Source organism: Microcaecilia unicolor, chromosome 5, assembly GCF_901765095.1.
Source record: "Microcaecilia unicolor chromosome 5, aMicUni1.1, whole genome shotgun sequence".
In the NCBI taxonomy this organism is placed as follows: Eukaryota; Metazoa; Chordata; class Amphibia; order Gymnophiona; family Siphonopidae; genus Microcaecilia; species Microcaecilia unicolor.
In genome coordinates, this window is record NC_044035.1 from 97,994,590 (window position 1) to 98,019,436 (window position 24,847).

Genomic DNA, 24,847 nt, shown 5'->3' on the forward strand with positions numbered 1-24,847 from the left:
GGAACCGCAAAAAACAAATGCTAATGAGGATAGACATATGGTTGACCAGGACAGATTCTCGGAAGACTGTGTTCATGAGGATCTATCTAAACTAAAAGTAGACAAAACGATGGGACCTGTTGGAATACATTTGAGGGTAATCAAGGAACTCTACAAGCCAGAGGCAGCATGGTTTCACTAGAGGCAGGTCTTGCCAGACAAATACTACTACTACTACTACTACTACTATTTAGCATTTCTATAGCGCTACAAGGCATACGCAGCACTGCACAAACATTGAAGAAAGACAGTCCCTGCTCAAAGAGCTTACAATCTAATTGACTTCTTTGACTGGGTGACCAAGCAGTTGGACGTGGGAGGGGAGCTAGATGTGGTGTACTTGGATTTTAGCAAAGCCTTAGACACGGTTCCGCACAGGCGACTGATAAGTAAACTGAATGCCCTCAGAATGGGACCTAAAGTGACTGACCAGATTAAAAACTGGTTAAATGGAAGGAGTCAGAGGGTAGTGGTAAATGGAGCTTGCTCCGAGGAAAAGGATGTTATCAGTGGTGTACCGCAGGGGTCGGTCCTCGGGCCAGCTCTTTTTAACACCTTTGTGAGTGATATTGTGGAAGGACTATTTGGTAAGGTTTGTCTCTTTGCAGATGATGCCAAAACTCTGTAAAAGGGTGGACTCACCTGAGGGTGTGGACATCTAGAGGAAGGATTTGGTGAAGCTTAAGAATGGTCCAAAAATTGGCAACTAAGATTTAATGCTAAGAAATGCAGGGTTACGCACTTGAGTAACAAGAATTCAAGGGAATGGTACAGTATAGGAGGTGAAGTGCTTCCGTGTACAAAAGAAGAATGGGAGGTAACTGTGTCTGAGGATCTTAAGGTGGCCAAACAGGTGGAAAGGTGGCAGTCAAAGCCAAAAGGATTCTCAGGTGCATAAGGAGAGGGATAACCAGAAGGAAAAAAAAAAAGAGGTGATAGTGCCCTTGTATAAGTCTCTGGTGAGGTCCTATTTAGAGTACTGTGTGAAACAGGATAGAGTTGGTCCAGAGGGAGGCTACAAAATTGGTTAGCGATCTCTGTCATAAAACGTATAGGAACAGGCTTATGAATCTCAACATGTACAGTGGGGGAAATAAGTATTTGATCCCTTGCTGATTTTGTAAGTTTGCCCACTGACAAAGACATGAGCAGCCCATAATTGAAGGGTAGGTTATTGGTAACAGTGAGAGATAGCACATCACAAATTTATTCCGGAAAATCACATTGTGGAAAGTATATGAATTTATTTGCATTCTGCAGAGGGAAATAAGTATTTGATCCCCCACCAACCAGTAAGAGATCTGGCCCCTACAGACCAGGTAGATGCTCCAAATCAACTCGTTACCTGCATGACAGACAGCTGTCGGCAATGGTCACCTGTATGAAAGACACCTGTCCACAGACTCAGTGAATCAGTCAGACTCTAACCTCTACAAAATGGCCAAGAGCAAGGAGCTGTCTAAGGATGTCAGGGACAAGATCATACACCTGCACAAGGCTGGAATGGACTACAAAACCATCAGTAAGACGCTGGGCGAGAAGGAGACAACTGTTGGTGCCATAGTAAGAAAATGGAAGAAGTACAAAATGACTGTCAATCGACAAAGATCTGGGGCTCCACGCAAAATCTCACCTCGTGGGGTATCCTTGATCATGAGGAAGGTTAGAAATCAGCCTACAACTACAAGGGGGGAACTTGTCAATGATCCCAAGGCAGCTGGGACCACTGTCACCACGAAAACCATTGGTAACACATTACGACATAACGGATTGCAATCCTGAAGTGCCCGCAAGGTCCCCCTGCTCCGGAAGGCACATGTGACGGCCCGTCTGAAGTTTGCCAGTGAACACCTGGATGATGCCGAGAGTGATTGGGAGAAGGTGCTGTGGTCAGATGAGACAAAAATTGAGCTCTTTGGCATGAACTCAACTCGCCGTGTTTGGAGGAAGAGAAATGCTGCCTATGACCCAAAGAACACCGTCCCCACTGTCAAGCATGGAGGTGGAAATGTTATGTTTTGGGGGTGTTTCTCTGCTAAGGGCACAGGACTACTTCACCGCATCAATGGGAGAATGGATGGGGCCATGTACCGTACAATTCTGAGTGACAACCTCCTTCCCTCCGCCAGGGCCTTAAAAATGGGTCGTGGCTGGGTCTTCCAGCACGACAATGACCCAAAACATACAGCCAAGGCAACAAAGGAGTGGCTCAGGAAGAAGCACATTAGGGTCATGGAGTGGCCTAGCCAGTCACCAGACCTTAATCCCATTGAAAACTTATGGAGGGAGCTGAAGCTGCGAGTTGCCAAGCGACAGCCCAGAACTCTTAATGATTTAGAGATGATCTGCAAAGAGGAGTGGACCAAAATTCCTCCTGACATGTGTGCAAACCTCATCATCAACTACAGAAGACGTCTGACCGCCGTGCTTGCCAACAAGGGTTTTGCCACCAAGTATTAGGTCTTGTTTGCCAGAGGGATTAAATACTTATTTCCCTCTGCAGAATGCAAATAAATTCATATACTTTCCACAATGTGATTTTCCGGATTTAATTTGTGATGTGCTATCTCTCACTGTTACCAATAACCTACCCTTCAATTATGGGCTGCTCATGTCTTTGTCAGTGGGCAAACTTACAAAATCAGCAAGGGATCAAATACTTATTTCCCCCACTGTATATGCTGGAAAAGAGGTGGGAGAGAGGGGATATGATAGAGACTTTTAAATACCTCAGTAGCGTTAATGTACAGGAGGCAAGCCTTTTTCACATGAAGAAAAGTTCTGGATTGAGAGGGCAAAGGATGAAGTTAAATGGAAATAAGCTTAGGAGGAATCTAAGAAAATACTCTTTCATGGGAAGGGTAGTGGATGCGTGGAATGGCCTCCCAGTGGAGGTCATGGAGACGAGGACTGTGTCAGAATTTTAAAAGGTGTGGGACAGGCACATGGGATCTCTTAGGAAAAGAAGGAGTTAGTGGCTTCTGAGGATGGGCAGACCTTATTGCCATCATGTTTCTAGGCTTTTTGGATGGGATTTGCACAGAACAATCAATATTTGAAATGCTTGCTGCCAGATGTCTTGCTGGGACGTATGTTCTGGTCTTGCCCTTTTATACAACTCTTCTAGTGGCAGGTTTCATTTAAAGTGTATCATAATTTTTCAATTCCGTTTGCCTTTACAGCTTAATATTTTTTTGTTTGTTGATTATGCTGCTTGTTCTATTAAGCCTAATAAAGCCAAGCAAAGTTTGTTGTTCTATTTGTTTCTACTGGCTCACCACGCCATCTTGGTGCAATGCATGAGCCCGGATGCTACTACATTGATGAAATGGTTCAATCTGGTTTATGCTCTGCTGATTTTAGAACATCAAAGCAGGCTGGGCCAATCCACGTCACTGGCAGAAATTTCATCAGATTTGGGAGCCTTTTTAGATTATCATGCCCCACCGAGTTCAGAGTTGAACTTTGAAATTCTTATGTAGTTAGGACCCATCCTCTGGGTGTCCGCTACACTTGGATAAGAAAACATCAAGTCTAGGGATTGTTTTGCTGGTATCTGACGGGGTGGGGGGGTTGGAGGGATGAGTTGTTTAGATATAATACCCAAAATCAAACTTCACTGATCTTGTATTGCAGTTTATTTTGCATTTGTTAATAAAGATGATTTTTTTTTTTAATTTTTTTACTACTTGGTAGCTTCATTGCATGCCTCCCTAGTCCTAGTATTTTTGGAAAGAGTAAACAAGCGATTCACATCTACCTATTCCACTCCACTCAGTATTTTATAGACCTCTATTATGTGTCCCCTCAGCCATGCCTTCCCCAAGCTGAAGCATCCTAGTCACTTTAGCCTTTCCTCATAGGGAAGTCGTCTCATCCACTTACCATTTTCATAGCTAATTACACTATCTTTTTTAAGACGCAGTGACCACAATTGCATGCAGTATTTGAGGTACAGTTGCAGCAAGAAGCAATAATTTGCATTCTTAGATGCTGATACACACTGAGCAGAGGGTTTCAATGTATTATCAAAGATAACACCTAGATTCTTTTCCTGGGTGATGGCTCCTAATGTGGAACCGTCCATATGTAGCTATAGTTTGGATTCCTCTCTCTCACATGCTTCACTTGCATTTGCTCATATTAAATGTTATCTGCCATTTGGATGCCCAGTCTCCCAAGGTCCTCTTGCAATTTTTCACAATCCTCTTGAGATTTAACAACTTTGAATAACTTTTATCAGCAAATTTAATTCCCATCTCAAGATCATTTATAAATGTTAAAAATCAGCGGTCCCAGCACAGACCCTTGAGGACTCCTACTATCTACCCTTCTCCATTGAGAATACTAACTATTTAACCCTACTGTGTTTTATTCTTTTAAACAGTTTTTAATCCATAATAGGAAATTACCTCCAATCCCATGACTTTCTAATCTCCTCAGGAGTCCTTCATGAGGTACTTTGTCAAATTTCTTTTGAAAATCCAGATACACAATATTGACTGGCTCACTTTTATCCACATGTTTATTCACTCCTGCAAAGAACTGTTGTAGATTGATGAGGCAAGATTTTCCTTTACTAAATCTATGTTGGCTGTGTGTCATTAATCCATGATTAAGTATATGCTCTGTAATTTTGTTTCTTTTACAGCAGAGATGTGATAGCAAGACATTTAAATACCTCCATGGTATAAATTTAAAAGTGCTCATAAAAATGAGGGCTCATAAAAAACAAGGGATCATTTAAAAAAACAGAAAAGTCCAGTTCCTGATTAAGACCCTGTAGACTTATTGTGTATAGCAAATTTATATTTATTGATCAATTTTATTTATTTATATAGACTTTTTAATTTTATGTTATACTAATGAATATGGTGTTTTTAACAGTCAATTGGCTTCAAGTTATGCTTATTAGTCTATGTTTATTAGTAAAAGTATCGCTCCTGAAGTAACCCTACTGGGCGAAAAACGGCTGCATCTGGCACATTTTTATCCAGCTTTCTACGATAAAGGCTTTTTTAAATCTACCTTAATCTGGTCTGCTTCTTTGACTCCATTTTACTGGGACTAGAGCACCACTTGCCTATCTATTTCCTAGGACCCTCAAAGAGCAAAGACTGCAGAGACCAGCCAGACAAGGCAGCTTCTTGCAGGGGTCTCATACTGACTCTTGCCAATGAGAAAATCTCCAAGGTTGCAGCCATGAGGCCTAACAAACTGCACACACTTCCAAGTTTTCAGAACACTGGTTGAACAGAATGCCCAAACCTGGACCTGAAGCTGGCTCACATGATCCTGTGGGAGGAAAGCACACTCCCAGGTACTTGAGGACCTCAGAAGTCTGCCCAATAGTCACACTCATTACCAATTCATGATTAAATCAACAATGAACGTGATTATATGTTGTTAAAGCAAGGAGAAGGAGGAGGAGACAGAACTCAACGAACTTGGTACTCAGTAGGTGAAAGGCTGGTGCAAAAGTACAGCATACACTTCCACGGGAAACTCGCAGGAACTGCTTCCATCCCCACGGGAACCCCACAGGAACTGCTTCCATCCCCTTAGGAACCCTGCAGGAACTGTTTCCGTCCCCACAGGAACCCTGCGGGTTCTGCAGGATTTCCATGAACCCTGCTCCCATGCAAGGTCTCTAACTGCTAATGAGAGGAACCTTAAAAGTACATCCTCCAGAACTGCACCTGGAGACCTAGGTTGTTCTGTCTGGGTCCTGGGACTCAGTGTGGCCACCACTGGACGTGCTCCTAAAGCCACAACAATGCCTGTGGAGATCCTCTGGGGTCCCCAGCAATCCAAAGCCCTGCTGAAAAGGATCCAAACCCTCGGATCCATGGAGCCTACTTAAATCCAACCACAAGTCCACAGTGCGCTCCAAGGAATAAATGGGCACAGTTCCCAACAAAACTGTCACTGCTGGGGCAGGAACTGAGGCCTCTGATGCGACATTCGAACCTTGGGGAAGCTCCAGGGTACTCCCCAATGATTCCGCCTGCAACCCCTTGAGCTCCTCAAAGATAGGACAAAACAAGCCTATTGTTGTGCTTGTATGCCAGGATCTACAGGCCCTGCATTACCAGCCAGACAGCATTGGAGCACTGCTGAGCTGCAACGGTCCTGACACTTCAGGTCTGAAAATGGGCTTCCCTTCCAACCCCTGAAAAGGCATTGTGAAAGTCTCGGTTCCTGCCTAACTAGTTTGTTGTTGGCTGCTGATTATTTTTTTTTTGTTGTTGTTGTTGCTCTTAACAGCTTAGTACAGGAAGGGGTAGACCTGCATCAGAATCTAGCTCACATTATACTGTTACCCAAACCAAGGAAGGACCCCACACACGTGGGCTTGTATCACCCGATATCCCTTTTCAATCAAGATTTCAAACTGTTAGCTGCTATCCTCGTGCAGCAAATAAATACTTTGCTCCCTAGTGTTATCCATGAGGATCAGGTGGGTTTTGTTCCTGGCAGGTACGCCTCTATGAATCTCATCCGAGCTTTAGCAGCAATACATGCATATCGAGGGGGGGGGACAGAGGCCATCACAGGATTGAATATGGAGAAAGCGTTTGACAGTATCTCGTGGCAATGTCTATTCTGGGTTATGGAGTGAAGAAATATAGTAGCCCTTGCTCTCAGTGAAATACAGGCCAATGGCCCAGGCTAAGAGCTAGGCCTCTTGAAATCCAAAAATCATCTCTGATACAAAATATATTTCACTGCAGCTCAAGCTGAAATGAGTTCCCAGAGAGCTAGGCTTTTTAAAATCAGAGATCACCTTTGGCACAGTTACATTTCACTGTAGCAAGTAAGGGGGGCATTTGCTCTTGTCCACAATCCTGAGACTGGCACCTACAAGACGTCATGAGCAAGATTGTTGTGGTTATGTAGAGATAGTACTGGGTCAGCTGCACCCCGGGTGAGAACATCCAAAGGAGGGGGCTAGGGGAAAGTTTGGGGAAAATGCAAAGTCATCTAACAAGATGCGCTCTAAGCACATCTTGTTTATACTTAGAGCTTGATAATATGTGAAGTCATTTTGATCAACTGATAAGGGCCAAGAACCCTGGTGACAAAGCTAGGGTCCATTTGAATCAATGGGATTGAAATAGTATATAAGGAACAGTCTGAGGGGTATTAAATCAGAAGAGAGCAGAAGTCTTCAGAAGGCTGGAAAGAGAGACGTGTCGTGAACTGCTGCTCAAACCATACGAATACCTGATTTGCCTGTACTGCTATTGGTGAGATTGAAATAAACTATCTTCTTATATCCCAGTGAGTCCTTCTGATTATGGAGTTTGTTAATTCCTGGACTGTGTAAAGAGCAGTCTGGGGAGGATGAGGTCTGAGTAATTGGTGGGAACACGCAAATTATTTACTAGAGAGAGCCCCTGGCTTCCGCTGCTCAAATGGGAGAGGCAGATCTAATTAATTACAGGAGAAGTATGGGTTACAAGGCAGGTTTGTTGACTGGATTCAGGTCTTGTAGTCCCAACCACAGGCGAGATTACTAGTCAACAACAAATTGACGGAGAGTTTTAACTTACAGAGGGGTACTAGACAGGGGTGCACACTGTCCCCATTGCTGTTTTTGTTAGGTATAGAACCACTTGCGATTAAATTATGCCAGAGCGATAAGATTCGGGGTCTTCAGATGGGAGGGCAGGAGATCCGTATTAATCTCTTCGCTGATGACATTCTGCTCTATCTTGCAGATGCCCCTTCACATCTCGAGGGAGCATTAACCATGGTTAAGGAGTTCGGGGCTATATTGGGCTTAAGACTTAACTGCGGCAAGTCTGAACTTCTCCCCGTCAGGCAGCCATCAAAACCCCCGCTTTGCGAGCTTGTCTATTCCACCGGTACAGCACCCTATGCGTTATCTTGGTATTTATCTTAGCACTAATCCAGCTGTGGTGTATAGGCGTAACATACTAGACCAGATAGACAAGATCAAGCACCTTTGTTTAAGGTGTAAAGACCTTCCGATCTCCTTGCTAGGCCGAGTAGCACTGGCCAAGATGATCTTAATCCCTAAGTTGTTATACCCTTTGTAGGCTATGCCTATCTGGATTAAAAAGACAAGCTGTTTGCCTGCCCTAATTAGATTGTAAGCTCTGTCGAGCAGGGATTGTCTCTTCATGTTCAAGTGTACAGCGCTGCGTACGTCTAGTAGCGCTTTAGAAATGATAAGTAGTAGTAGTAGTAGATGAACGATTACTTCGATTTATATTGTGTTCTTTTATATGGAGGCAAAAAGCATCACGTATAGGACATCAAACATTAGTCCTTGGTAGGGAGCGGGGAGGACTCAGTCTGCCAGATCTACGCTTGTATAATGTGGCAGTACTGTTGAGAATTGTTTTTTAGGGGACCATTGGCCAGTCAAAATTTACTCCGGCGAAATGGTGGTAGAGATGGTGTTCACTATATGCGTTTATAGCGAATGCTACATACCTGTAGAAGGTATTCTCCGAGGACAGCAGGCTGATTGTTCTCACTGATGGGTGACGTCCACGGCAGCCCCTCCAATCGGAAACTTCACTAGCAAAGTCCTTTGCTAGCCCTCGCGCGCCCGCGCGCACCGCGCATGCGCGGCCGTCTTCCCGCCCGAAACCGGCTCGAGCCGGCCAGTCCAGTATGTAGCAAGACAATACAGTTCAAGGGAAGACACAACTCCAAAGGGGAGGCGGGCGGGTTGGTGAGAACAATCAGCCTGCTGTCCTCGGAGAATACCTTCTACAGGTATGTAGCATTCGCTTTCTCCGAGGACAAGCAGGCTGCTTGTTCTCACTGATGGGGTATCCCTAGCCCCCAGGCTCACTCAAAACAACAACATTGGTCAATTGGGCCTCGCAACGGCGAGGACATAACTGAGATTGACCTAAAAAATTTACCAACTAACTGAGAGTGTAGCCTGGAACAGAACAAACAGGGCCCTCGGGGGGTGGAGTTGGATCCTAAAGCCCAAACAGGTTCTGAAGAACTGACTGCCCGAACCGACTGTCACGTCGGGTATCCTGCTGCAGGCAGTAATGAGATGTGAATGTGTGGACAGATGACCACGTCGCAGCTTTGCAAATTTCCTCCATGGTGGCTGACTTCAAGTGGGCTACCGACGCTGCCATGGCTCTAACATTATGAGCCGTGACATGACCCTCAAGAGCCAGCCCAGCCTGGGCGTAAGTGAAGGAAATGCAATCTGCTAGCCAATTGGATATGGTGCGTTTCCCTACAGCCACTCCCCTCTTGTTGGGATCAAAAGAAACAAACAATTGGGCGGACTGTCTGTGGGGCTGTGTCCGCTCCAGATAGAAGGCCAATGCTCTCTTGCAGTCCAATGTGTGCAGCTGACGTTCAGCAGGGCAGGAATGAGGACGGGGAAAGAATGTTGGCAAGACAATTGACTGGTTCAGATGGAACTCCGACACAACCTTTGGCAGAAACTTAGGGTGAGTGCGGAGGACTACTCTGTTGTGATGAAATTTGGTGTAAGGGGCCTGGGCTACCAGGGCCTGAAGCTCACTGACTCTACGAGCCGAGGTAACTGCCACCAAGAAAATGACCTTCCAGGTCAAGTACTTCGGATGGCAGGAATTCAGTGGCTCGAAAGGAGGTTTCATCAGCTGGGTGAGAACGACATTGAGATCCCATGACACTGTAGGAGGCTTGACAGGGGGCTTTGACAAAAGCAAACCTCTCATGAAGCGAACAACTAAAGGCTGTCCTGAGATCGGCTTACCTTCCACTTGGTAATGGTATGCACTGATTGCACTAAGGTGAACCCTTACGGAGTTGGTCTTCAGACCAGACTCAGACAAGTGGAGAAGGTATTCAAGCAGGGTCTGTGTAGGACAAGAGCGAGGATCTAGGGCCTTGCTGTCACACCAGACGGCAAACCTCCTCCAATGAAAGAAGTAACTTCTCTTAGTGGAGTCTTTCCTGGAAGCAAGCAAGATGCGGGAGACACCCTCTGGCAGACCCAGAGAGGCAAAGTCTACGCCCTCAACATCCAGGCCGTGAGAGCCAGGGACTGGAGGTTGGGATGCAGAAGAGCCCCTTCGTCCTGCGTGATGAGGGTCGGAAAACACTCCAATCTCCACGGTTCTTCGGAGGATAACTCCAGAAGAAGAGGGAACCAGATCTGACGCGGCCAAAAGGGAGCAATCAGAATCATGGTGCCTCGGTCTTGCTTGAGTTTCAACAAAGTCTTCCCCACCAGAGGAATGGGAGGATAAGCATACAGCAGACCTTCCCCCCAATCCAGGAGGAAGGCATCCGACGCCAGTCTGCCGTGGGCCTGAAGCCTGGAACAGAACTGAGGGACCTTGTGGTTCACCTGAGATGCGAAGAGATCCACCAGGGGGGTGCCCCACGCCTGGAAGATCTGTCGCACCACACGGGAATTGAGCGACCACTCGTGAGGTTGCATAATCCTGCTCAACCTGTCGGCCAGACTGTTGTTTACGCCTGCCAGATATGTGGCTTGGAGCACCATGCCTTGACGGCGAGCCCAAAGCCACATGCTGACGGCTTCCTGACACAGGGGGCGAGATCCGGTGCCCCCCTGCTTGTTGACATAGTACATGGCAACCTGATTGTCTGTCTGAATTTGGATAATTTGGTGGGACAGCCGATCTCTGAAAGCCTTCAGAGCGTTCCAGATCGCTCGCAACTCCAGAAGATTGATCTGTAGATCGCTTTCTTGGAGGGACCACCTTCCTTGGGTGTGAAGCCCATCGACATGAGCTCCCCATCCCAGGAGAGACGCATCCGTGGTCAGCACTTTTTGAGGCTGAGGAATTTGGAAGGGACGTCCCAGAGTCAAATTGGAGCAAATCGTCCACCAATACAGGGATTCGAGAAATCTCGTGGACAGGTGGATCACGTCTTCTAGACCCCCGGCGGCCTGATACCACTGGGAGGCTAGGGTCCATTGAGCAGATCTCATGTGAAGGCGGGCCATGGGAGTCACATGAACTGTGGAAGCCATGTGGCCCAGCAATCTCAACATCTGCCGAGCTGTGATCTGCTGGGACGCTCGCACCCGCGAGACGAGGGACAACAAGTTGTTGGCCCTCGCCTCTGGGAGATAGGCGCGAGCCGTCCGAGAATCCAGCAGGGCTCCGATGAATTCGAGTTTCTGCACTGGGAGAAGATGGGACTTTGGGTAATTTATCACAAACCCCAGTAGCTCCAGGAGGCGAATAGTCATCTGCATGGACTGCAGGGCTCCTGCCTCGGATGTGTTCTTCACCAGCCAATCGTCGAGATATGGGAACACGTGCACCCCCAGCCTGCGAAGCGCCGCTGCTACCACAGCTAGGCACTTTGTGAACACCCTGGGCGCAGAGGCGAGCCCAAAGGGTAGCACACAGTACTGGAAGTGGCGTGCGCCCAGCTGAAATCGCAGATACTGTCTGTGAGCTGGCAGTATCGGGATGTGTGTGTAGGCATCCTTCAAGTCCAGAGAGCATAGCCAATCGTTTTGCTGAATCATGGGGAGAAGGGTGCCCAGGGAAAGCATCCTGAACTTTTCTTTTACGAGATATTTGTTCAGGGCCCTTAGGTCTAGGATGGGACGCATCCCCCCTGTTTTCTTTTCCACAAGGAAGTACCTGGAATAGAATCCCAGCCCTTCTTGCCCGGATGGCACGGGCTCGACCGCATTGGCGCTGAGAAGGGCGGAGAGTTCCTCTGCAAGTACCTGCTTGTGCTGGAAGCTGTAGGACTGAGCTCCCGGTGGACAATTTGGAGGTTGAGAGGCCAAATTGAGGGTGTATCCTTGCCGGACTATTTGGAGAACCCACTGATCGGAGGTTATAAGAGGCCACCTTTGGTGAAAAGCTTTCAACCTCCCTCCGACAGGCAGGTCGCCCGGCACTGACACTTGGATGTCGGCTATGCTCTGCTGGAGCCAGTCAAAAGCTCGCCCCTTGCTTTTGCTGGGGAGCCGCGGGGCCTTGCTGATTCGCACGCTGCTGACGAGAGCGAGCGCGCTGGGGCTTAGCCTGGGCCGCAGGCTGTCGGGAAGGAGGATTGTACCTACGCTTGCCAGAAGTATAGGGAACAGTCTTCCTTCCCCCGAAAAATCGTCTACCTGTAGAGGTAGAAGCTGAAGGCTGCCGGCGGGCGAACTTGTCGAATGCGGTGTCCCGCTGGTGGAGAGACTCTACCACCTGCTCGACTTTTTCGCCAAAAATGTTATCCGCCCGGCAAGGCAAGTCCGTAATCCGCTGCTGGACTCTATTCTCCAGGTCGGCGGCACGCAGCCATGAGAGCCTGCGCATCACCACACCTTGAGCAGCGGCCCTGGACGCAACATCAAAAGTGTCATAAACTCCTCTGGCCAGGAATTTTCTGCACGCCTTCAGCTGCCTGACCACCTCCTGAAAAGGCTTGGCTTGCTCAGGGGGAAGAGCATCAACCAAGCCCGCCAACTGCCGCACATTATTCCGCATGTGTATGCTCGTGTAGAGCTGGTAAGACTGGATCTTGGACACGAGCATAGAGGAATGGTAGGCCTTCCTCCCAAAGGAGTCTAAGGTTCTAGCGTCCTTGCCCGGGGGCGCCGAAGCATGTTCCCTAGAACTCTTAGCCTTCTTTAGGGCCAAATCCACAACTCCAGAGTCATGAGGCAACTGAGTGCGCATCAGCTCTGGGTCCCCATGGATCCGGTACTGGGACTCGATCTTCTTGGGAATGTGGGGATTAGTTAATGGTTTGGTCCAGTTCGCAAGCAATGTCTTCTTCAGGACATGGTGCAAGGGAACAGTGGACGCTTCCTTAGGTGGAGAAGGATAGTCCAGGAGCTCAAACATTTCAGCCCTGGGCTCGTCCTCCACAACCACCGGGAAGGGGATGGCCGTAGACATCTCCCGGACAAAGGAGGCAAAAGACAGACTCTCGGGAGGAGAAAGCTGTCTCTCAGGAGAGGGAGTGGGATCAGACGGAAGACCCCCAGACTCCTCGTCAGAGAAATATCTGGGATCTTCCTCTTCCTCCCACGAGGCCTCACCCTCGGTGTCAGACACAAGTTCACGGACCTGTGTCTGCAACCTCGCCCTGCTCGACTCCGTGGAACCCTGTCCACGATGGGGGCGTCGAGAGGTAGACTCCCTCGCCCGCATCGGCGAAGCTCCCTCCGCCGACGTAGTCGGGGAGCCTTCCTGGGAGGTGGCCGCGGTCGGTACCGCACGCGGTACCGACGTCGGGGACCTCAACCTGGGCGATTGGCCAGCCGGCGCCACGCTCGACGGTACCGGTGGCGCAAGCACCGCCGGTACCGGAGGGGTAGGGCGCAACAGCTCTCCCAGAATCTCTGGGAGAACGGCCCGGAGGCTCTCGTTCAGAGCGGCTGTAGAGAAAGGCTGAGAGGTCGATGCAGGCGTCGACGTCAGTACCTGTTCCGGGCGTGGAGGCTGTTCCGGGCTGTCCAGAGCGGAGCGCATCGACACCTCCTGAACAGAGGGTGAGCGGTCCTCTCGGTGCCGATGCCTGCTGGGTGCCGAATCCCTCGGCGACCCAGAGCTCTCGGTGCCGACACGGGGAGGAGACCGGTGTCGATGCTTCTTCGATTTCTTCCGAAGCATGTCACCGGAGCTCCCCGGCACCGACGAGGAGGACGTCGAATCCACCCGTCGCTTCCTCGGGGCCGAGACTGAAGAAGGTCGATCTCGGGGGGGCTGTACCGCAGGAGCCCTCAGGGTAGGCGGAGACCCACCCGAGGGCTCACCGCCACCAGCAGGGGAATGGACAGCCCTCACCTGCACTCCACCCGATGCACCACCGTCCGACGACATCAGCAGACGAGGTCCTGGTACCACCGACGTCGATGCAGCTATCCGATGTCTCGGCGCCGATGCAGAGGCCCGATGCCTCGATGCACTCGATGCAGGGGCGGCCGAGAAAGATGGTCTGGACGCTGACGACGTCGATGCACTCGAAGATCCCGGTGCCGATGCCGACGAAGAGCCCGAGAACAACACGTTCCACTGGGCTAGTCTCGCTACCTGAGTCCGCCTTTGAAGCAGGGAACACAGACTGCAGTTCTGAGGGCGGTGCTCGGCCCCCAGACACTGAAGACACGACGAGTGTCGATCAGTGAGCGAGATAACCCGGGCGCACTGGGTGCACTTCTTGAAGCCGCTGGAAGGCTTCGATGTCATGGGCGGAAAAATCACGCCGGCGAAATCAAAAGCCGAAATGGCGAAATTCGAAGCACCAAATTTAGAGGGAGAAAAAATCTCGACCGAGGCCGAAAAAAGGCCTACCCCGACGACGAAAGAAAACTTACCGGGGCAAAAAAGCTGGAAGTACGGGGAGGATTTACACGAAACCCGGCGGGGGGTTTGCGGAGCACTTCCCGACTAGGACAAAGCTTTCCCGAAGGAAAAGAACACGTTCAAACAAATTGGACGCGCGAGGTCGACTTTCCGGGGCTCGACACGGCGAAAACACGACCGTACCGAGTGCGGACAAAAGAAGACTGGCCGGCTCGAGCCGGTTTCGGGCGGGAAGACGGCCGCGCATGCGCGGTGCGCGCGGGCGCGCGAGGGCTAGCAAAGGACTTTGCTAGTGAAGTTTCCGATTGGAGGGGCTGCCGTGGACGTCACCCATCAGTGAGAACAAGCAGCCTGCTTGTCCTCGGAGAAAAACTTACTACATTCACCACCCGGTTTAGGTGCAAAGTTCAATATGCAGTTTAGATATCTTAGGCCACTGCGTACTGCTTGGAACTGGTGGCGATGTCGACAGGCACGCAGCCCTAAGGCATCTCTCTTCATGCGTTTTGAGGGAAATGTGGACTTTCCGGCACGTATGGGTCCTTCGGTCTTCCAGAAGTGGGCAGGGAAAGGTTGCAGTACAATAGGACATATGCTCTTTCCAGGTAAGGATAGTTTTATGTCTTTTTCCCAGGCAAAACAGCGATGGCAGCTCCCTAATAATCACATGCTACATTACATGCAAGCCCAGCTCTATTGGCAGCAGGTGAGGGCGAAACATGGGGAGACAGACATACGGTAGCTTGGACTGGGCAGTCCAGAACATGCCAGCCTCTGGGAATAGACTGTCCACTTGGTACAAGGTGGTAAAAATGACCATTCTGGAAGGAGGGATTGAGGGCATTCTCAACCGGTGGAATGAAGAGCCAGGAACACAATACCTACGTCCCCAGGTCTACACACTGTTTACGACACTACATAAAATGGTTAAGCCTGAAGATTTGCAAAAAACCCAATACAAACTTTTACACAGAGCTTATATCACCCATGAGAAAGGGGAAAAAAATGAAGATGTGGGACTCAGACTTGTGTCATAAGTGTCAGGTAGGGCTTGGCACTTTTCACACAGGAGCCTGCAAAGGCCCTCCGGTACTATGTAAGCCACATTGAGCCTACAAATATGTGGGAAAATGTGGGATACAAATGTAACAAATAAATAAATACATACTTTTTTTTAGAATGCCCAAAAATGACCATATGGAACAGGGTTTTCATCGTCCTCAACAGGGTGCTGCAATTAACAGTGGAGTGGTCATATGCAGCGTTATTGCTGGGGGAGCAGGCAGACTTGGTTGCCAGGGTCTATCCCAGCCACAGAGGAGATTCTTATGTATGTCAACGTTGGCAGTTAAAAAAACGATATTACAATTCTGGACAAGTGAGGACCCAGTGCCATTCTCATGCTGGGTGGCGAAAATGATAGATGTGGCTAATTATGAGAGCATGATCTATAAGCGATCCCCTAATCTGATTAACAGGCAATATGCCTTTTTCTGGCAACGACTCTTAGATGTGCTGCTGTCCCCAGATTTCCAGAAATCACAGGTCTGGGGGGGGGGGGGGGAGAGAGGGGGTTAAGAGATAGGGGTGTGTATGATGTTTTGCTAGTTGGGTTGTTTCCTAAATATGGTTGTTTGACTTACCAAGGGGTGTGATTAGACTTTTCGTACATATAAAAAGTCAGTATGGGAACGTTTTCTCTTTTGATTGTTATATTCATTGCAGTTTGTGAATTTAAGAACAATTGTTGTGTAACAAGTTTTGCAATGTAGATGTTCTTTCTGTATTGACGCTGATAAACACAAATAAAAATAAATAAATAAAATAAAAGTTGACACGTGAGGTCCGCCACCTTCACACCAGGCATGCAAGTCACCAGGTGATCCTCACGTCCACCAGCCACCCAGCTATCTATATGCCTAATGATCGAATCACCAACTACAACAGCTGTCCTAACCCTTCCCTCCTGGGCATAACTTGGGAGACATATCCTCAGTGCGAGAAGATAGTATATCCCCTAGTATGCAGGTCCTGGCTACAAGAGTACTTCCTACTTCACCAGGTTCCTCAGGAGAGATGGGATACACATATGCCATAGCCCTGATCTTGTGTCTGGGGTGACCCACTGAGCTAATGCCTGCATAGCCTCATGGACTGGAAAGGCCTTAGGGGGCCTTTCTGTGCTAGCCATCTTAGGATTAGTAGCTGAGGCAGACAGAAGAGGGAGAAGAAATGGTCAATACCTCCAATGCCTTAGTTATAAAGGCAAGAAGAGCTGTAGGATCATCAGTCTCATCTAGAAGCAACACACCCTTCCTCCATTACCTTATACAGCAAGGACAGAAGGAAAGTAGCACAGACTTCTCCTTTCTAATATTCTGAACATTTGAGGGAGTCTTGTCTTATTGGACCAGTTGCTCCTCAGTTAGGGATGGTGACAAAAAGGGGACTAGAAGCTCCTCAAAATACTGGTCTCTTGTGTATTCAAATAAAGTCTCAAACTACATCAGTAAGAGGGTAACTCTAAAAAAGGGGCACCTATTTTTAGTCACCATGGCTTTTTGGAGCCTATACTATAAAAGTAAAGTAGATTCCTACTTTCATTTATATTTTAGCGTGACCATTTATACTAGCCATAGAACTGCTGTAAATGCTTGTGGCTAGACTACAGTATTCTATAATTTACAGGCATAACTGTGCATTCCCCCCCCCCCCCACAAGCTCTGCCCATGTGTATACCCACCTTCAAATTACATGCCATTGCATTTAGGAACCATGTTATAAAATAGTGCAAATGCCAGAATATTTCTCCAGAAGTTATAGGCAATAACTTCTCCCTACAAGGGTTCCAGTGAAGGAGAAGTGGGAGCCATCTCTGTAAGGGATTCCAAACACCTGCTTTTGAAGGACTGCATCATAGGGATAGTGGAGTCCTGGCTGGGGCCACCTGCAGCCTAAGCCTGCTTCAGTAAAAAGGCTTGATAGAGAAGGAACACAAACTCAGGAAAGAAGAGCTCCTGAGTACTCAAATCTGCAGAGGGTGCAGAGAATTGAAGCCTTGAATCATCCCCCGAGATTGAAGTCTGAGAAGGAACTGGCAAAGATGAAGCCTCTGCCCGATAGGGCTGCAGACACCAAAACTCTACAACAGCCACATGAGGAGACTGAAGCGTGCCAAGACTCACATGGGAATGAATGGAGTCTGCCATAACAGCAACAGAATCCAGCTTCACTACTCGCCCCCCAGTCATGCTCCGAAACTCCTGAAGTGCTGCACACATTGGAAACCGCTGAACAAGCCCAGTCGGTAAAAAACAAAAGAAAAAGGAAACTGCAACAAAACCCGATGGCAATAAAAAAATTAAAAGGTATACTCACCCCAGTGAAATCCTATGTCCGAGACTCACAGCTGTGCTGCCTGAGGAAAATTGCTGGGTTTTGCAACCCACTCCAATAGTAAAGCCACTCATACTAGAAAAGTGTGACCTGAAGGCAAAGCCTCTGAATTCTGTTTTGTTGTTGTCTTGTTTTAAATCTGTGAGGAGGGAGAAGTCTGCGGCTGGAGGGACCTGGCACCACCAGGTGTACCCCCAAAGGGCACCAGCGTAAGCCTCAATACCCCCAGGCTCAAATGAACCAGGGAACCAGAACAAAGCCACTGCCAGAAGAATCCAGGAACTGCTGGAACACTATCTATCCAGCTGCTGAGACCGTCCTATAATCCATTTGTCTCTGGATTCATCTGCTTTGGTGATAAGGAAGTTTCCATTAAAGACCTAAAGTGAAAATTCCTATTAGGGGCATGATATGGGCAAGAATGACAAAGGACAGCGCCTTCCAGTTGACATAGAGGTAATTACCTTACTATGTGTAAGCTGCTAACATAGCAGGAAACACGATGCAGTTAGCTACACTTCCAAAGATATAGCTATCTGAGTTCTACATTATCACCTATGCAGTTTATACTAGCAACCACTGCTTCACATTATCCAAAGCGCTGGGAACACACCCAACCATTAACCCATTAGTGCCCAATGTTCCCATATGGGAATAAATCAATTTGTTCCCATATGGCTTATTATGGGAACATTGGGCACTAATGTGTTAAGAGAGAGGTTCTGCATTTACAGAAGGTAAATTTATAAAACCAATTTTGCACATATACATAAGTAAGTGGTCCTCTCACAAAATACCGAGAGGGATAAAAGTATGTGCCATGACCAGGTGCTGCATACTTTGCCAGTAGGCTTGTACAGGAGAGGAGTCTGGGTGGAGTTTGCAAGTATATGCATAGATGATAAAATACACTAATCCAGGGCAAATGTAAAATTTTGTGCATGCAAGGTAGGCGTGATTTCTACCACTTACACTAGTAGATGCCTATTTGTTTTTATACACACATCCTGTTATAAAAGTACCTCCCTGTACCTTATCATTGAATGTTAGTGCACATTAAATGCAAAACTTTAGTGTAGACTAATAAATGTCCCACCTCCCCTTCCCCACCCTGATTTATAAGGTCAAAGCCACTGCTTGCCCTGGAATTGGTAGCTTAAAATGTTGCTACTAATTGGGTTTCTACCAGGTACTTATGACCTGGATTGCCCACTATTGGAAGCAGGATACTGGGTTTGATGGACCATTGGTCTGACCCAGCATGGCTATTCTTTTGTTCTTAAAAATATATATATACCAAATCTAAAAACAAACCCCTAAATAGATATAGAAGAGTAAGGAGTGATAAGAGACTAATTCACAGTATTTTGCCTCTAACTACATGAACAACAAAGTTGAATAGCAGCTAATTTATGTCTGGAAAAATTAAGATTAAGCTCCATCACACAGCAAAATACAGGTGCTTGTGAAGATTAAGAAATCATAGCATGTAAATCAATCACTAGAACATATACACAGGTACCTATATGTAAACACCACATGCATGCACACACATTTAGTCACAAAGCTGAAATTCTGCATAAATGTTGGTCTCTTACTTTCTTTGTTGCTGAAATGATCAGTGTCTTTCCACATTAGTGGGATTCGGATAGCTGAAAGGAGGTGGGGGGGGGGGGGGGGAGAAAGGAAAAACGGTTTATGTATATTTTTATGCAGCTTCCAGATTTTACAAACTGAATTGATGCTGGCACAGGCATATTTTCTCCTCTGAACCCACCAACCTATACAAAGATAAAATAATATTGTGCATCTGAAACCCACCAACCTATACCAACTTATACCAAGATAAAATAATAGCAGTGCATCTGAAATATGCTTCACTTTAAATCTGGGCAATGAAAATCATTTATCTGCCATTGGCATTTTCTTATGGCAGCACTGGAATGATTCATATAGATGGATTGATTGACTCAATTGCATCAATTCAGATAACTCAAAACTATTTCTTTTTTTTTTTCCTAATATTCTGAACATTTGAGGGAGTCTTGTCTTATTAGATCAGTTGCTCCTCAGTAAGGCATGGTCACAAAAAGGGGACTAGAAGCTCCTCAAAATACTGGTCTCTTGTGTATTCAAATAAAGTCTCAAACTACATCAGTAAGAGGGTAACTCTAAAAAAGGGGCACCTATTTTTAGTCACCATGGCTTTTTGGAGCCTATACTATAAAAGTAAAGTAGATTCCTACTTTCATTTATATTTTAGCGTGACCATTTATACTAGCCATAGAACTGCTGTAAATGCTTGTGGCTAGACTACAGTATTCTATAATTTACAGGCATAACTGTGCATTCCCCCCCCCCCCCCCCAAGCTCTGCCCATGTGTATACCCACCTTCAAATTACATGCCATTGCATTTAGGAACCATGTTATAAAATAGTGCAAATGCCAGAATATTTCTCCAGAAGTTATAGGCAATAAAGCTGGAACCATCCACAATTCATATAACAAAAAGAATGATGTTTCCTCAATACAAATTCATCACCTCAGACCTCAACGGTGCAGCTCGACAACTTATCAATACTTTTGAATTGACAAGTCCTATGCCCCCACCTAGTCATCGTTTATTCAGGTGTACTCATCTTAAATTGCTTTAATGATGTCTTAACTAATCTATAAAACTCATATATTCATATTATCTAATTTCCATTAAATATCATACATGACATGCATACTCATCTTTTAAAACCAGTATATGATTTATTTATTTTAAAAATGTCTAACCACCTATGGTATGACTAGGTAGTTTACAAGATAACATTCACATTATTAAAAAAAAAAAAAAAAATACATACATATACCACAGAATCAATTTCAAATTAGTTCAATTCTTCATAACTGTAACCCAGGGGTGTTTGATTCAACAGATTATGTTTCGCTAAAAATTGATCTAACAAGGGTATATAAGACTCTTCAATTCAAACATATTGATAAGTTGGCAAGCTGCATCACTGAATATTGGCATTCATATGTTTATGTGCACACATACATGCATATATGCTGTTATTCTGGTAATTTATACATGCTTTTGGTACCTAAATATTGATGCCCTCCTTAAAGAATTACCTCTGATGGTTATTTCTATAAATGAGGGCCTTATGTTCTTATGCCAATTTGGAGCCTGTTCTATGAAGAAAAGCAGGCACTATCTTTCCTGTGTAGAATAAGCACATATATTTACATAAGTAGATAAGTATTGCCACACTGGGACAGACCAAAGGTCCATCAAGCCCAGTATCCTGTTTCCAACAGTGGACAATCCAGGTCACAAATACCTGGCATAGCCACTTCTACCAGCCATAGAGCTGGTGTAAATGCTCGTGCCTAGATTGCCAAAGTATGCATACAAATTGTAGCATTTGATGATTTACACGCACAATTGTGTGTCCCACCCATGCTCTGCTCAAACTCTATCCTTGTGAACACCCACTTACAAAGTACATACCATCAAAAATTGGAACATGGTTGCAAAAGAGGGCATAGCACATGACTAGAATGCTGGCATTTACATGCATACTTGCCACCTATACAGTGGGGGAAATAAGTATTTGATCCCTTGCTGATTTTGTAAGTTTGCCCACTGACAAAGACATGAGCAGCCCATAATTGAAGGGTAGGTTATTGGTAACAGTGAGAGATAGCACATCACAAATTAAATCCGGAAAATCACATTGTGGAAAGTATATGAATTTATTTGCATTCTGCAGAGGGAAATAAGTATTTGATCCCCCACCAACCAGTAAGAGATCTGGCCCCTACAGACCAGGTAGATGCTCCAAATCAACTCGTTACCTGCATGACAGACAGCTGTCGGCAATGGTCACCTGTATGAAAGACACCTGTCCACAGACTCAGTGAATCAGTCAGACTCTAACCTCTACAAAATGGCCAAGAGCAAGGAGCTGTCTAAGGATGTCAGGGACAAGATCATACACCTGCACAAGGCTGGAATGGGCTACAAAACCATCAGTAAGACGCTGGGCGAGAAGGAGACAACTGTTGGTGCCATAGTAAGAAAATGGAAGAAGTACAAAATGACTGTCAATCGACAAAGATCTGGGGCTCCACGCAAAATCTCACCTCGTGGGGTATCCTTGATCATGAGGAAGGTTAGAAATCAGCCTACAACTACAAGGGGGGAACTTGTCAATGATCTCAAGGCAGCTGGGACCACTGTCACCACGAAAACCATTGGTAACACATTACGACATAACGGATTGCAATCCTGCAGTGCCCGCAAGGTCCCCCTGCTCCGGAAGGCACATGTGACGGCCCGTCTGAAGTTTGCCAGTGAACACCTGGATGATGCCGAGAGTGATTGGGAGAAGGTGCTGTGGTCAGATGAGACAAAAATTGAGCTCTTTGGCATGAACTCAACTCGCCGTGTTTGGAGGAAGAGAAATGCTGCCTATGACCCAAAGAACACCGTCCCCACTGTCAAGCATGGAGGTGGAAATGTTATGTTTTGGGGGTGTTTCTCTGCTAAGGGCACAGGACTACTTCACCGCATCAATGGGAGAATGGATGGGGCCATGTACCGTACAATTCTGAGTGACAACCTCCTTCCCTCCGCCAGGGCCTTAAAAATGGGTCGTGGCTGGGTCTTCCAGCACGACAATGACCCAAAACATACAGCCAAGGCAACAAAGGAGTGGCTCAGGAAGAAGCACATTAGGGTCATGGAGTGGCCTAGCCAGTCACCAGACCTTAATCCCATTGAAAACTTATGGAGGGAGCTGAAGCTGCGAGTTGCCAAGCGACAGCCCAGAACTCTTAATGATTTAGAGATGATCTGCAAAGAGGAGTGGACCAAAATTCCTCCTGACATGTGTGCAAACCTCATCATCAACTACAGAAGACGTCTGACCGCTGTGCTTGCCAACAAGGGTTTTGCCACCAAGTATTAGGTCTTGTTTGCCAGAGGGATTAAATACTTATTTCCCTCTGCAGAATGCAAATAAATTCATATACTTTCCACAATGTGATTTTCCGGATTTAATTTGTGATGTGCTATCTCTCACTGTTACCAATAACCTACCCTTCAATTATGGGCTGCTCATGTCTTTGTCAGTGGGCAAACTTACAAAATCAGCAAGGGATCAAATACTTATTTCCCCCACTGTATCTAGATGGTTCCTTACAGAATTACCCCCTATAGCTTAGTTCTTTCAGAGATCCTGCAGTCTATAGCACACCTCAGAGGAAAGAATCCCCTGGGTCTGTGCCTAACACCACTATGGAAGAGGTCTGTTCAAGTGTTTAATTCCTAAACCATCATGGCCTTCAAACAAAGCCTCTAAAAGGAATTTGGAAACAAAAAAAAAAGTCTTCTCCATCTCAAACCAGATCCCAACTAAAGAGTTGAATAAATGCTCGGCTTTGTATGAAGAGGGGAGAAGTTGCTTGTGATGCCAGACCCAAGGTACAGACCAAAGTAATCGCATGTAAGAAAGGATTCCAGCCCAAATGGTTAGCAAAAGCCCATCTTTGCTGTGAGGATAAATCTGGGTTCCTATATGGATAGTGTACTAGAAAATCTAGAGGAAGAAGGATAAATTAGGCCTTACCTGCTAATTTGCTTTCCTTTACTCCCTCCGGACCGGCCCAGAATGTGACTGATGGGTTGTGCACACCTTCCAGCAGGTGGAGACTGAGAAAAAACTGTGACTCTAGAGAGCCAATAAGAGCCCTTGCCAGACAGAGAAAGATCCAGTAATAGAGTACCAAAGCAGAAGAAAGAAAAACACTTACTCTGTGCATCCAAAAACCTGAGCAGCCACTGGCACCTTGCCAACCAAGAGTGTGTGCCTAAAACAAACAGCCAGAAATTTGGACAGTATTGTTTCTTTATCTTTCTTTACCTTCTTTTAACCAAGAAGTTACTTATTTATTTGCTTATATATTCCTACATTAGAGAAATAAACCAGCAACACAGCTCCAAACAACAAAACCAGGAACATCCGAACAAAACACACCAGAATATCTGAAGGGAGGGATCTGGGCCGGTCCGGAGGGAGTAAAGGAAAGCAAATTAGCAGGTAAGGCCTAATTTATCCTTCCTTAGCCTCCCTCCGGACCGGCCCAGAATATGACTGATGGGAAGTAACAAAGCAGTACCATTATGGGAGGGACCCTAGCAGCCCCGCCGATAACACACTCTCTCCAAAAGCCACCCGTCGCCAACTGAGAACGTCTAAACGGTAGTGCTTAGAAAAGGAATGTAAGGACGACCAGGTCGCCGCCCTACAAATGTCCTCTGGAGGCACCAGACAACGCTCCGCCCAAGAAGCCGCCTGACCTCTCGTCGAATGAGCCTTAACATGCTCTGGAACAGATTTCCCGGAAAGCAAATAGGCTGAAGCAATCATTTCCTTGAGCCACCGAGAAATAGTAGGCTTAGAAGCCATAAGGCCCTTACGCGCACCTCCAATCAAGAGGAACAACCGATCCGACCGCCGAAAACTGTCTGTCGACTTAATATAATGCTTCAGGACCCGTTTGACATCCAGATACTTCAATCTCTGCTGCTCCTCCGAACCGGAGAACGAACCTAACACAGGCAAAACAACCGGCTGAGAGACATGAAACAGAGATACCACTTTGGGCAGAAAAGACGGAACTGGCCGCAAAACCACGCGATCGGGACAGAACTCCAAAAACGGAGACCTACACGACAACGCCTGCAGCTCCGAAACTCGCCGCGCCGAAGCAACGGCCACCAAAAACACGGTCTTTAGAGTCAAATCCTTTAACGTACAGGACGCTAAGGGCTCAAAAGGAGGCTTGGTAAGAACCGAAAGCACCACATTCAGATCCCATGGAGGAAACGAGCATTGAGAGGGAGGCCGAAGAAGATTCACCCCCCTGAGGAAGCGAACAACATCCGGATGACTAGCCAACGACTTCCCTTTGATATGACCACGAAAACACGTCAACGCCGCAATCTGCACCTTAAGGGATGACAAGGCCAACCCCTTGTCAAACCCTCACTGCAAAAACTCCAAAATCTGCGGAACCGAAGTCCGAAAAGGAGACAAACTACACTCCACACACCAACTCT

At 46.8% G+C, this 24,847-nt stretch overlaps 1 protein-coding gene across 1 annotated transcript in view; it reads right to left on the reverse strand.

The window, feature by feature from the left end:
* The window catches only part of RTKN2 (rhotekin 2), a 233,684-nt gene that overhangs the window by 164,829 nt on the left and 44,008 nt on the right, over positions 1 to 24,847 (reverse strand). The window contains exon 5 of the mRNA XM_030203115.1: positions 19,328 to 19,381. Coding sequence (XP_030058975.1) covers positions 19,328 to 19,381 — 54 coding nt within the window. The remainder of the gene's footprint in view (positions 1 to 19,327; positions 19,382 to 24,847) is intronic.